This window comes from Diabrotica undecimpunctata, chromosome 1 (assembly GCF_040954645.1).
Source record: "Diabrotica undecimpunctata isolate CICGRU chromosome 1, icDiaUnde3, whole genome shotgun sequence".
Taxonomy (NCBI): Eukaryota; Metazoa; Arthropoda; class Insecta; order Coleoptera; family Chrysomelidae; genus Diabrotica; species Diabrotica undecimpunctata.
Window position 1 is genome coordinate 54,963,477 of NC_092803.1, and position 15,535 is coordinate 54,979,011.

At 31.5% G+C, this 15,535-nt stretch overlaps 1 protein-coding gene across 1 annotated transcript in view; it reads left to right on the forward strand.

Annotated features, from left to right (window-relative positions):
- LOC140438956 (trypsin-7-like) overlaps positions 1-15,535 on the forward strand; it is a 71,873-nt gene that overhangs the window by 38,781 nt on the left and 17,557 nt on the right. The window contains exon 3 of the mRNA XM_072528594.1: positions 6,640-6,778. Coding sequence (XP_072384695.1) covers positions 6,640-6,778 — 139 coding nt within the window. The remainder of the gene's footprint in view (positions 1-6,639; positions 6,779-15,535) is intronic.

Below are 15,535 nucleotides of genomic sequence, written 5' to 3' on the forward strand. Positions count from 1 at the left end.
TCGTGTACTTAAAAATACATCGGAAAATAAAAAGCAAGAAAAAGGTAAAACTAGAGGTAGGAAAAGCATTGTTTTGGATGACGGGACAAGGAATATTATACGTCGAAAAATTCATTCATTTTATTTTCGGAGTGAAATTCCAACACTGAAAAAAATTTCTCAAGAGCTCGAAAATGATGACTCTTTACCCAAGATATCTCGTAGGGTCTTAATCAGGACCATGCACGAAATGAACTTTCGATACGTAAAACACAACAGAAGAAGTATGCTATTAGAAAAAAATAAAATTATTCTGTGGAGAAGAAAATATTTAGAAGAAATACGAAAAATTCGCAGCACTGGATGCAAAATATATTATTTGGATGAAACCTGGATTAACCAAGGTTGGAAAAGGTCATACAGTTGGAAAAGTTTGGCAAGATTTAAATGTCAAAAGTAAACGCGAAGCATTTATAGAAGGCTGATATACAGGACTAAAAGCTCCATCAGGAAAGGGACGGCGTTTAATCGTCACCCATATAGGAAGTGATACAGGGTTTCTTGATGATGGTTTTCTTCAATTTCAGTCGAAAAAAACAGGTGATTATTAAAGAAATTGAAAGGGAGGATTCAACAATGGCTTACAGAAAAGGGGATTACATACGAAGAATCAATGCTCAAAATTTAGCTCCTTGACATTGCACGGTTAAGGAAAATTGAATATCTTAAATATGCTGTAGATGAAACTGCAAAAGATTAAGGTGTCAAAATTCTGCGTCTACCACCTTATCATTGCGAACTTAATCCCATTGGACTTATCTGGGAGCAAGTGAAAGGAGAAGTAGCACACAAAACGTTCAAATTAAGGCTTATCCTCGAAAATCCTAACGGTAAAATTCAGTGCGATATCTATTTCAAAAATATCTTTCTTTACAAAAGCAAAATCCAGTCACGAAGAATAGTCTAAACGTCATCTTGCACTAAAGTTGGGCTTTTTACCTACTTACAACCGGACACCCACCCCCTGTAGTGAAAAGTCTTGGGTCTATACAATAAAGCGAGCGGGAGGTCTTCTATTCAGTGCGGTTATGGTGTAATTAGAATAATAGGAGTATACCAGAGTAATATTATTTATTAAATAATTAATTCACAACTTAGCAAAGGTACATATAGGTATGTATAACAAGATATTTTGAGGTCACAGTATTGCCAAATTCGTTTTTTTATGTCTTATATTTTCAAATGAAACTTTTTCAAAGTTATATTAAATTTTCAGAGAAGCATTTATTAGATTATAGCATTTTTGTATTAATATTTTTTTAAATATGTTAGCAGCATTTTTATATACTAAACTAATTTTATTTGGTGAGTTAACAAAAATTTTTTCTTTCTAGTTCAACTTTGTAAGATATTTTGTATTTTTTAGCAGCTCTTGATAATAATTGTAAACACAATTGAAAGCTCGAGTAAAAAATAGTTAACAAATAGCCCCTTTTTTTGACTCCAACCCATCCAAAACAGTTTTAAATTTTTTCCAAACGCGTCACAAGTACTTCTTTTTCTTACTCTTATACATATATATATATATATATATATATATATATATATATATATATATATATATATATATATATATATATAATATATTATATACACGATATTGAAGGAGGTTCCAACATAGACAATCAACAAAATCTACATCGTCAACTACACAGTGAAAACCCAACAATAATAGAAGTGTCAAATGCCGTCTTAAAACTCAACGACAATAGAGCCCCAGGAATCGATTAAATCTGTTGGGAAATGTATAAAAAAGGTGGTGATTAACTTTTTGCAGTAATCCATAAACTAATAGTACTTATATGGCAGAATGAATTGGTACCAGAAGAGTGACTAAAAGAAATAATATGCGTTGCATAAACAGGGCGATCAACTGGATTGTAAGAACTATAGAGACATTACTCTGTTAGCATCTGCGTATAAACTCTTCGGCAATGTATTGTTTGAAAAACTTAAACATTTTACAAAGAATATTGTTGGTCAATATCAATGCGGATTTACTGCTGCAAAATCAACTATACATCAAATTCAAGCACATGGGCAGATTCTAGAAAAGTCACTAGAATACAACATAGATACACACTATCTCTTCGTCGACTTCAAAGGAGCCTATGACAGTGTTAAAAGAACTGCATTATATAATGCAATGATAGACTTTGTTTAGGATCACACCAAAGTTGGTTAAGTTGACCCAACTAACAATGCAAAACGTGGGCTCGTGCGTTAGAATTAAAGGAGAAAACTCTACATGCTTTGACGTTAATGTTGGTCAAATACAGGGGGAGGCTCTGGCGTGTCTCCTCTTTAATGTTGCCTTGGAAAAGGCAACCAGAAAATTAAATATTAGAATGAATATTACTATTTTTAATAGAACCATAAGAAACATGGTGTAGTGTTTTACAAGGCTTGCGGAGCAATGTCTTATGAGTCTACACCATGTCTTATGAGATTTATGAGAAGCATTTATGAAACTTGGATGTATACTGAGTAATTATTTCAAAAATTTACAACTAAGGATTTAATTTGTTACATGTAAATATACTGTATTACTATATGGATGTGAAACATGGATCATGAAGGATAATATGATGGACAATTTAGGATGTGACTCAGGTATATGATAAAGTATGGCAAAGACGCCATAACTATAAACTAAGACTATATTTACCAAAACGATACTCTCAAATACTTGGAAAGATATTTCAGAATTAAACAGCAAGATACATACACGGAACTGAAAGAAATTACAGCAGGGCTGCCACAAAGAAGTGTCTTTACCTTTTGTATACGTGTTATATTATTGTTCTAGAAAATAATACAATTGCAACATTTACCGACGATACTGCTATCATAGCAATATGCAAAACCAGCGAGGAAGCGACAGAAAAATTACACAGATGTTAATCAAATATATACTCCAGGGAAATAAGCAAAAAATAGACCATGTTCGTGACACTCAATAATCCAGGTCGCTGACAACTTTTTTAGTTATTGTAGACCTTATAGGAAGAAAACCTACTTGTTTCCTGCCTTGAATTTGGAGCCGTTTTTTAATTATTAACAATTTAATGCAAAAAACGCGATTTTTTCTATTATTAATGATACTAGGTATTAAAAAAATAGATTTTTGGAAGAAAATTATTGTTTTACGAATTGTTTAAACAAACTAGACCATTTATTAATTAATTAATATATAAACAAATAATGTCAGCTACCTGGATTATTGAGTGTCACGAGAAAATCCTTATTACCCTGGACTAATATGACTGGACAAGCAAGTGACGAAACAAACTTCATATATTATGTAAACTTTACTAACAAAAACGTTTAAAATAAATATTCCAATAACTATAAATAATCAAATTCCATATTCAAATACTGCAAAATATTTGGGTATTGTCCAATAAATATAAATAATCAAATTCCATATTCAAATACTGCAAAATATTTGGGTATTACTCTTTAATAAGCCCTAATAATGTTATTCAACATTATTTATGAGAGAGTGTATATTTCTTACCTACCTGTCGGCGAGAATCCAGAAGCTATCGACAAAGACAGCCTGTACTGACCGAGAGAGAGTAACATTTAGCAGAACTTTGAGATTTTTTAAAAAGTTTATATCAAATAGCTGCTTTGTGTTACACTTTATGTTAAAAATAAAAACAGATTCGGAAAGTGGGTCAAATTCTGTAGTGCCCTATTTCAAAAAAAAAATTTTTACGTTTATTTTAACCAAAAATATTTGAAAAAAAAATATTGTTTAAACAATTTATTAATTTACAACCAAATAGTGCACTAGAACTTTTTAAGACCTTTCATATAAAAAAAGAATCATCTCAATATCTGCCATAGTTTTTGCGTTATTTGATATAAACTTTTACATTGGAATTTATCTATGCCCAGAATCGCGAGGAACGGCCTTAAACGAAATTAAGAAACTTTTGATTCAAGCAATCCTCCATGTAACTCCAGAGAAATGGGCTAAATGTATAGGCAACATAATTAAAGAAGAACATCGTATGTGGGAACTTGACACTTATATAAAAGTTTTACTAAAGCCAATTATAATTACACCAGGTGGTGAAGATAATGACAGCGATAGCAGCACTGCATCTTCAGGTTTAGACAGCGAATAATATTTTCTAATAGTTTAATAAGAACATCAGCATAAAAAAACCAAAAACAAAAAAAAACGAGAAGAACATAGTAAGTGTGTATAGTGTTTGTGTTTAAACACATCAAACATTATTTTTATTTTGTTTTTATAGAATTTTATTTTGTTTTATAGGATTTTATTTTGTTTTGTTTTATACTGTTTAAGTGTTTTGTTCATTTTATTTAATAAGACAATATGGCTCTTGGCGAACACCCATTTAAAAAAGTATCGCGCCACAAGACATACCTCTGGGGTGGTGTGGAAACTGTCTTAAAATTTGTTTTAAAAAAATTTCATTGTGTAACTCTTTAAGGACGGGTCACGTCAAAAGACGTTTTAGCGTAACTTCCGCGACAGCCGGTTGGTATCAGTAAACTTTCTGCAAAATTACTTCTTTTTTATAGTTTTTTGTTTGTGGCATTCTGTATTTTTAGGGGAATGTAGGGAATGAGCCATAAAATATTTATTCATATGTTTATTTATTGACGTTTCGATCTCTATATCCCGAGACCGTTTTCAATTATACAAATGATAGTACTATTTATTTTCTATGGCTTTTCGCTTGTCGTTCTGTATTTTTAGAAATGATGTTGAGAATAAGCCACAATATATTTATTCAAATGTTTAATTTACGGACGTTTCGATCTCTATAAAGAGACCGTTTTCAAACATACAAATGACAGATATATTTATTTTTCTATAGCTGCTTGTTTGTGGCATTCTGTATTTTTAGGGAGAAGGTTGGACATAAGCTACAATATATCTATTTACATGTTTAATACATTGACGTTTCGATCTCTATTCCGTTTTTAAAGATATATAAACAGATATATAAAATAAACAATATAAGATTATAAAAATATATAATAATAAACAAATAAAATAAATATAACTATCATTTATATCTTTGAAAGCGGTCTTTGGATATAGAGATCGAAACGTCAGTAAAAACTTGTAAATAAATATATTGTGGCCTATTTCGAACATTAATATTTGAAAAATAAATTATAATTAACGTTAAAATAAAAGTAAGTGTACGTCACTGGATTTCCAAACAGCTTTTCGCATTTCTGGGTCTTTAAACGATGAATCACTCTCTCAAATAGTGAAATTATACCATAAAACAAGTTAATGTAGTAACGAATATATTTTTTAATGCTTTTTAGGACAAATTCCTTACTTGATCGTGTATAAAAATTTCTCTCCATGGAAATTCAGGTATTGCAAGGAGAACGGATGGATAGCCACTGCTGTTATTAGTTTGGTCATTATATCCAACATTCCCATCAATGTTAATTTCTACTACTATATTATCCGTATTAAGGTTTTTAGTAGTACCCTAAAACAATTTGAAAAACTAATTTACTACTGCTAACCGGCTTATCTCTTTCTGAAAGTTTATTTCATCCACTATTTGATTTAATGGCTCATTTTCATCACTATTATTTAGTTCGCCAACTGTCAACAATGCCATTCTTTTACCTCTACTTATAGGCAACATTGTAATACTTGTAAAACTTACGAAAATACAGAAAATAACGGCACTAATGTTGTTCTTAATAATTAAAAACATAAAGGTTAACAATTAATTTTAAACTGACATAACCTAAAAGAAACGTGACAAAGGCTGGTTCAAAACTGAAATAATTTAAATTTTTCCTAACAGATGTCAGACAGCGCGTGACCTATTCAGTTCCAAACCGATTCATACGTTATTTCTGTTTTGAACCGACATTGTTAAAAAGATTTTAAAATCAAAAAGGAAATAGAGTCTTTTTAAGGAATGGATATAAATGTATGATTGATTGCTCTTTTGAAATAGGTAGATTATCATCCTCGCATAAATTTTACGGAAATAACTCATTTCAATAAAATTTTGAGTTGTTTCTGGTTTGAACTGGGGTAGTGATATTATATATTATTTTTATTATTTCGCTAAAATTTTGATTTTTTCTTTTTTGTTTTCTGTCTTGTGTTCTTTTTTCCATTTTTTTAGAAGCTAGAAAGAAAAAAATTGGTGGTCTTCTTTTGGCAATAAGATACTTATTTGTTTTTTTTTTGTTCTGTTAATTTAATATTTTTGGTTAAGCTTTATTAGCTATTATTTTTTATTCTCTTCTTTGCTTTTTCCATAATTTTACTTTAGTTTGTGTAACAAAGAAAATATCCAAAGAACCACGCCCACATCTCTTCCAATTCTGAGCAACGCCCTCTCGTTCATTTTGTGTGTCCCAAACATACACGTTTGTATTGCTACAATAAAAAGAATAAGTAGTTTTCTGGTAGGTCGGCTGACACACAAAGCCTACTACATTTGTGGACAAGGAAGCTGCCAAAGTCTATTCGCTCTGAGCGTGTTACATCATATTTTTATCATGTTTTAACCATTTTATTTTAAGCTACTTAAGTGTATCTGAAGATACTAAAAAATTTATTTTTAGTAAATATAAATTAATGGTAGTCAAAGCTGGAACTACTGATCGGACAAAACCTGGAACTATAATAAAGATAGAAAATATAACTAAACATGAGAACTTCAGATGGAAAAAGCCTCATGCATATGACATAGCAGTTGTCAAGGTGAGTTAATCAACAAAGTATCATTATATTTGCTCAATATATGTTGAATTGCTTTATTCAACATATATTGGGCAAACAAACCAATATCTACATAGAAGGGTTGTGGCGCGCAAACATAATGAAAACAAACAAACCTTTGATTAATGAAACGAAAGATATAACATAACGTTCAGACAAAAAGCAGATGCACAAATGCTGCCAAATATTTCTAGATAGAACAAATAAGTGGGAGGAGTAACAGGAACGTCATCATCATCATCACTGGCTCGACAATCCTTTTTGGGTCTTGGCTGTTCCAGGATTCTTCTCCATTCTGATCTGTTTCGTGCTTTTTTTCTCTAGTTTTTTATTTTTAAGGTTGTTATATCATTTTTTATTTGTTCCAAGTATCTCAGCTTCGGTCTTCCTCTTGTTCTTTTGCCTACTGGCATCTGTTTGAATATTTTGTTTGGTATTTCGCCTTCTTCCATTCTTTCTACATGTTCTATCCAACGCAGCCGTCCTATTTTAATGAATGTTATAATATCCGGATCCTGGTATATTTTGTATAGTTCAGAGTTGTATCTTCTTCGCCATATTCCGTTTCCTTTTGTGCCCTTATATATGTGTCGCAAGATTTTTCTTTCGAAGGTGGCTAACGACGTTTCCTCTCTTTTAGTGAGTGTCCAGGTTTCTGAGCCGTATGTGAGTACCGGTCTTATTAGGGTTTTATATATGTAGCATTTTGTTTTTCTTGCGACGTTATCTGATGTTAGTTGCCTAATTAATCCATGGTAACATTTATTTGCAATAAATATTCGCCTCTTCACTTCCTCCGTAACGTTATTATCAGACGTGACTAGAGATCACAAGTATATAAAGTTTTTTACCCCCTCTATGTTGTATTCTCCTATTGTTATATTTTGTGGCTGCCTTATTTCTGCGTTTTTACTTACCTGCATATATTTTGTTTTGGTCTGATTGATTTTAAGACTACTATTTTGTGCAGCTCGTTCTATTTGGTTGTATGCCTCTATCATTTCTCTTCTTGATCTTGCGATTATGTCAACATCATCTGCAAATGCTAGTATTTACACGCTTTTATTAATGATTGCGCAAGAGGAAAGTATTCAGGACAATTTTGGAATAATAAAATAACGGATATTTAGAATATTTAATTACTAAATAATTTATTTAAAACCATAAACTACTACTAATATGAGAACTTATACCTTATATTTAAAGTATATTTATAGTATTCGCAAGTTTCGCAGATATTAGTGATATTTTTTTTTCAAGAGAGGAATGCATTTAAGCACGCCTTAGCGTCTAGTATTTTGTTTTAGTGTAGTGTGAGACTCGACAGACTTTCAAACTCCGGTCCGAAAAGAGTACAATTCTGTAGTACCCACTACCCCTCTCTACCTCCTGTCCCACAACCGGGACTGTTCTAAGCGAATGAAACATTAGTGATATTAGCAACCAGAAAATAACGTCAATTTATTCTACAGTATACTCATACTGACAGTCGTCTCTAATAAATTTTTATTGTTATGGTGTGTTCTAATGTTGATGTTGGTTAACACAATCATTTTAACTAAATTAGAAAAATGTGATGTGAGAAAGTTTTGTTCCGAGAAATGGATCTTGTTATTCCCAAAAAGTTTTTCATACACATGTATTTACAATCATCTGACACCTTTAATGAAAATGAAAATTTAATGAAAAATTTAAATCCTCACACACCACATAAATTCTTATTTAAAAATGAGTTTTGCGTAAGTTAAAAAAAAATATATTTTTCAACTTTAACGCCGTTTCTATTAAATGTGCTGTCGCATTCAAGTCAGGGCTAGTTAACTGTCTAATGCCAGAACTTTTTGCTTTTAACAAGAGAGGAAGAGAAGAACCTATTTGGAGTTTAAACATATGCAATACAACTTTAATGTTTGATTATTGCAATAAATCACCATAAAAAGCTATATTATGTAGTATTTGAAAGAAAAATGCCTTCCATAAAAGCTGTGCTAAAGAAGCATGTCATATAACCAATAATATTTTCCGATGTTTAAATTATTGTAAACAAAGCGTAGTTATGGTACCTGAAAACAGTATAAAACTTGCTTCTGGCAAGAGTAGTAGTAAAAAAAATCATAAAATCACTGTTTTTAACGACTCATTAGTCCCATTACAGTGATTTGTGGAAAAATTGCAGGAATCTGTTGACTTTATGTCCCAAAAATGGTATCAAGTAATTTCTGAAAATCTAAATGAAAGTTTCCTGGCTAAAATGAAAGCAATAAACAATGAAAATATGCAGCTAAAATCCAAAGTTAAAATACTTGAAGAAAAAATAAATGATTTAGAATGTGATAGAATCTCATGCAATATTGAATTTATGGGTAAACAATTAAAGGAAGAGGTTAGTCCTAATTCTGTAGTTTTGGAGATTACTAATGATCTGCTACAGTCTTATATTCAGACATTAAAGATATGCAGAGACAGAGATTATAACATACATTAAACATTGTACGAGTAAGGACACAAAAAGAGACCCTGTTACAGTTGCAAAATTTGCAACCCAAGAAATAAAATACAAAATAATGAAAAGTTGACAAGGGAAAAAGTTAGACTCAGATATGCTCAGCTGTAACAAAAACAATAAAACAAACATGCCAGTATATATGTCAATGAGACTCGTACACAAGATGGCAGAAATTTGTTTAATATGACCTTCAAAACTGAAAAACAAAAAGGTTATAAATATCTATGGGTTAGAAATGGAAAAATCTATTTGAGGAAAGAGGATGAAAGTCCTCTTATACGAATATCATGTGAGGAAACAAAAGATGGATTACAATAAAATATGAAACAAAATAGCTATGATTTAAAATATTCAAGCTTGTTTATTTGATGGTTTAGAAGTTCTGAATATAAAATCCTGTATATGGCCTCTCAATGAGAAACAAACTTATTGAGACTGAAATCTTATGTAAGCAAATTGTACCTGATAATGTGATAATCACGGAGTGATGGTTACATCCGTAAGAAAAAAGTTCTTTAACATCAATGGTTATCAGTCAAACTATGTAAGCAGAGAAAAGCGAGGTGGTGGTGTTGGTATTTTAGTAAAAGATCTGTACATAATTAGTAAAATTACTCGATGTGATGATATTTGTTCAATATTATTTCTTTATATTGAAAAAGGCAAGATAATTGTTGGTGCAATATATATACCATAGGACTTTAGCGTATATGAATTTTATTCTATTCTAGAAAACAAACTTGACATATTGAATGTACTTAACAAGAAATGTTGGATTATGGATGATATTAATGTGGACTATCTATCAAGTACCAAACCAAAAAATGATCTTAAAGTGCTTCTAAATGTTAACGCTTTTTTCTCTGTAAATTAAAGTATACCTACTAGAGTCACAAGTAATACAAAATCTGTAGAAGCTGTAGAAGCTGTAGAAGCATGTATCAGTGATCACCGAATTCAAATCTTCTGCAGTCAAACACAGTCCAATCAGTTTGAACATTATTGTATGTTTAATAGGATAAATAAAGACAAATTTAAGTGAGAGTTACTTCAATTAGTAGACAAAATCTGGAACAACCATAACATTTAATGGAGGAAATAACTAGAATCTTTCAAAAAAACCTCGTACAAGTTAAACTAAAAAATCGTTTTCGAAAGAATAGTGCCCCCTGGTTTACTGTAGACATACTAAATTAGTACAAGAAAGAAGCTATTACTACAAAAAGTCTAAGATGTACCCCAATAGTAACTATGTATTTTATAAACTTTATAAAACATTTCAGAAGACACTTACATTGAACATAGAAAAAAGAATTTTATCAAATGAAGATAACAGCAGATGAAAATGATTAAAAAAATGTAGAGTATACTAAACACCATAATACATAATAAGAAGCTAACAAAAACACGAACTATTTCCAATAGACAATTTAGTTATTGATGATCCTAACCTTATCTCTAACAAGCTCAATAATTACTTTGCTACAGTTGGTTCGAAACTTGCTCAGACCATTCAACCCTCTGGATATGTTCTACCAGGACCACCCTTACTAAATGACATTTTTTCTTGGAGCTTTACGACAAAGGAGGAAACTGAAGATATAATAAATAAATTGAAGGGTAAAACTGCATGTGGACTAGAAAAGTTATCAATTGATACTATTAAAGAGTTCAAGAGTGAGATATCAACTATTTTAAGTTGTCTAATAAATTTAAAATTTATTAAAGCAAGTGTCCCCAGTGCCCTAAAAATGGCAAAAGTCGTTGCAGTATATAAAGGAGGTGACTCCTCAATGTCTAGTAATTATCAACCCATTTCACTTTTACCGGCCTTATCCAAGATTTTGGAAAAATGTGTAAATAATAGAATCATGCACCATTTAGATAATGAAAATTTCTTGTATAACGGCCAATATGGATTTGGACAGGGTAGCAGCATAACCATCGCAACAGCTGATCTTATAAGAAATATTATTGATAAAGTTGATGAAGGCCAATCTCTTGTATATTTCTATCGCTTGACTTGAGGAAAGGACATCCAATCAATAAATATATATATATATACCAAGTATGTATGTTCCTACACCAGTGAAAGCAATGAACATCAATACCTTTAAACGAAAATTAAATAACTCAATTATGAGAACCATTTTCTAACCTCCTCATTCTAACATTTTTACATTTTTTTTTTGTTATCTTTTTTCATAACTAAGTTTTCTTTCTGTTAAATAAATATCAATACTGATAATATCTGTACACCATATACAAATTGTTTGCACAGTTGGACCTCATCTTCGTATTAAAAAAATTTTAATGTGTCCAAGTAAAAATATTAGTGTTTGTATTTTCCAATTAACCCACATAGCTTTCGCTCAAGGTCTATAATAATTGTATATTTAGCAAAATGACATTTGTACTTTCATGGAATAAATATTATGCTATATTAGAATAAATGTTACAAAATTAAGTTAGTTCTCCTTAGAGTCACTTGATATGATGATATTTCTACATTATGTTCTTCCCACACCGCAGTATTTTTTAAAATTGGTATATTTCAAAAATATAAGAAACATTTTAAAGACTTCAATAAGTTATTTTGCATGCATATGAATTTAAAACTTATTTATTATAACTTGGTGGGTACAGCATTTTGTTTAGATACATTTTAAATGACGATTTTTCTCTGTCCAGCGAATTAGTTGCAGGGAATTCTTTAGTTGCAGGGAAACTAAAACGAGTTAAATTAACTAATTATTGATAACAACTCACACACCGAAAATTACAAAAATAGATGAGTACCTGTAGAAGAAGGATGTAATGTTTTTTAACGCAGAAACTCTTTTATTGTCATCATAATTATTTCATACTATATTATTAGGCAAGTATATAAAAAGAAGTGCCATGTAATATTGTTTTTTTTTTATTTGCTACAGATATTGTTTTAAATGTTTACCTATTTTTTTGCTCGCGGTGGGGCTTTAGTGTTGATAATCACTTTAATATATTTCAACATCAAATAAACTGTAGAAGTACCTATCAAAATGATGACTTTAAGCAAAATTAAATATCAACACGCAAAACAAATTACAATTTTCAAATGCTACTAATGATTACAAACAGGATATTTAAACTTACCTAAATGGGTTAACTGATTTTTTGGCTTTCATACAATTTACAGTTGAATGATAAATACAGTTCTAAATTAGGGTGGCCGCACACAGAAAGAGCAAAACTGTTTTAGTCAAAAACGTTTTTGACTAAACGAGTCTGATGCTGATGTTTCCATATAAATGAAATGAGCTGACGCACACTGATTAGTCGTGTGTCTAAAGCATGTTTAGGCTCATTTAGTTTCAGTCAGTCTGTTTGATGTTGATTACCGGATCGTCATTTTGTGTCGAAACATTTCAATGTACGCAGGCGCAACGTGTTTTTGGAATTCCCTTCTTGAAACCGCTCGAGTAGTCAACAAGAAGCACATGTGGAAACAGCGATATTTTGCTTGTTTATATTGTGTGTATCATGGAAGTGGACGCAGAAAAATTAATTGTACTGATTGAGGCCAGATTCTTTTCTCATTTATAGGATGCACCCAAAATTGTCTTTTATTTTGCGTTTTTTCGTCCTGTAGGAGGAACCACTGCCAGAAAACTAGTGCAATTTCGTCGTTATCTGTCGACATCTTTAATAAAACTGATTGCAGTATGGTTTGTGCCAACATTTTGTTTCTCCTGAAAACAAAATGTTTCTTGTGGAAACAAAAACGTTTTCGTTTCAAACAAAAACGTTTTTGACTAAAACAGTTTTGCTCGTTCTGTGTGCGGCCACCCTTATACAACATGGCATTTTATAAAATAAAATCACCAACACAGTCGAGAATAAGAACTTAGAGCGTAGGCGCAAAATTTCGGGCCAATGCTTTTTAAATGCATTCATTTTTTTCAAATTCTGAGAAAACTAATAAGTATTTTTTTTTTAATTTAAACGCAGAATGAAAGATTACATTATTATCGAGAGCCAAAAGTCCCTAAAAGCTTCTATAATATTTATTTTAGTAAGTTACATGGGTGAAATAGAAGAGAAACTTAAATGTGATTTTTAATTTCAAATATCTCATTCAAAAGAAACTTTTTGTTTATTCTAAGGAACTTTCGACCCTCGTTAATAATGTAATCTTTCACTCTGCGTTTAAATTTTTCAAAAATATTTATTAGAAATTTTGCGCCTACGCTCTTAATCCACAAAATCACACAATAATATAACGTAAACAATTTAAACCAGGGAACAACTTATTGCCGCCGGATCGTGCTGAAGGGGGTATACTCTGTTTGCTTATTTCGGCTGAGAGGACAAAGGAGTGGGAATTAACGGGAAATGGACAGGCTGCGCACTTATCGATGTTATATCGACTGGTTTCATTAATCTATGGTACACATCAACAAATTACACACTACAGCCTTAGTCATTCTCTAGAATCTATAAAATAGCCATTATTTTGATTTTAAAAATGTATAGATTTTGGAAAGAGAAGAAAACTACAACAAAAGATGCATAGTGGAGATGATTTACATAAAAAAAGATAAAAACTCAACAACATCTACCAATAATAAGACTAATTTCACAGACTTTTCCAATATGTATCATAATTTAATACATTGAGTTGTTTTTTAAATGCACCATGGCAGATATTTAAGATACAATCGTGATCCACTCGTATTTTCCACCCATATGTATTTTAGGGTCAGATACCATTTTAATGTTCTAAGTAAAATCACCAAATATTTTAGACATAAAATGTAATTCTGTAATACGTAATATTAAATAAATAAAATGCCTATTAAAAATAATAAATGGCCGAAATGTTTTGTTTTTAACAGAAAGACAAACCGTCGCCAACCGGTGCCGAAACATCGAGTTTTAAATTCTGAACGCGGTTTTTCCCGAGAAGTTAGTATTTCCTGAGTTTGTCGGTCTGTTGTGAATAAAAATACTTAACTATTGCTAAAACGTTTCGGCAATTTGCCATTTTCAGTAAGCACTTTATTTTATGTTATACAATTATATTTCATGTTTACACTTTTTAAAAGTTTTACATGGATTAAAAAATTGGACTCTCATAGATACCAATTTAGGTATAATAGTATTCTATATAATATACTCAGTGACATTAGAAGTGTTACACCCAGAAGGAATAATTACTTGAACTTAATTTTTTGGCAACATAATGACTATATTTACAACATGCTATGATAACAATACCAATGTTTCATCTTTTCTACTTTTTGTAAAAATAAAGTTTTATCTTTAAATTTGTTTGTGAAGAGACCGATTTGTAAAAACCGGTTGGTATAGAAATTTTAAGATATTATTCCTTAGGCTAATTGTATTCAGTGTAAAAAAATGCCTCGAGTTCAAAAAAACCAAAATTACCACCATACCACCATGTTACCGATTTTGACAGGGGTAGAATTATTGCGTATAGAGATATGGGTTTGTCATATCGCAAAGTTAACCGTCGTGTTAATTGTACGGCAATGACAGTTATGCGTGTTTGCTTTGTGTGGACAAACGAAGGTAGAGGAATACGAAGAAGACCAACTGATCAACCGAGGCGTACCACAGAGCGTCAAGATAGGCGCTTTAGATTACTGGCTCTGCGATACCGTTTTGCTACTACGCGTCAAATTGCGGACCAATGGCTTGGAGTAGTAGGTAGACCTGTTAGTATGCTTACATTCTACCGTGGCATTCGAGCCTTTGGACTGGTTTTATTCCGCCCACGACTAGTGCTTCCTTTGACTGTGGACCACTGTCATCAAATTTTGAATTGGTGCAGAGAACAGCAGCATTGGGTAGCAGAATGGCGTAATATAGCATTCAGTGATGAATCACGATTCTGTTTAGGAATGCATGATAGTTAGCATGGTAAGACGCCGCCGTGGAGAATGACGAGATACCGGGTTTGCTGTTGAAAGGACAGTTGGAGTAATAGTTTGGGGGGCTATTACCTATGGTAGCCGATCACCACTTGTATTTATTCGAGGCAATATGACAGCTGCGCGTTATGATGATGACATCTTACAAACCACTTTACTGCCTTATCTCGACGGCCGTTAAGACGTCCTTTTTCAGCAAGAAACGCTCATCCCCATATTGCTCGTCAAAATATGTACTTTCTCCAAGAAGATGGCGTTAATGTTTTGTCGTAGCCGCCCCGTGCTCCGGATTAAAAT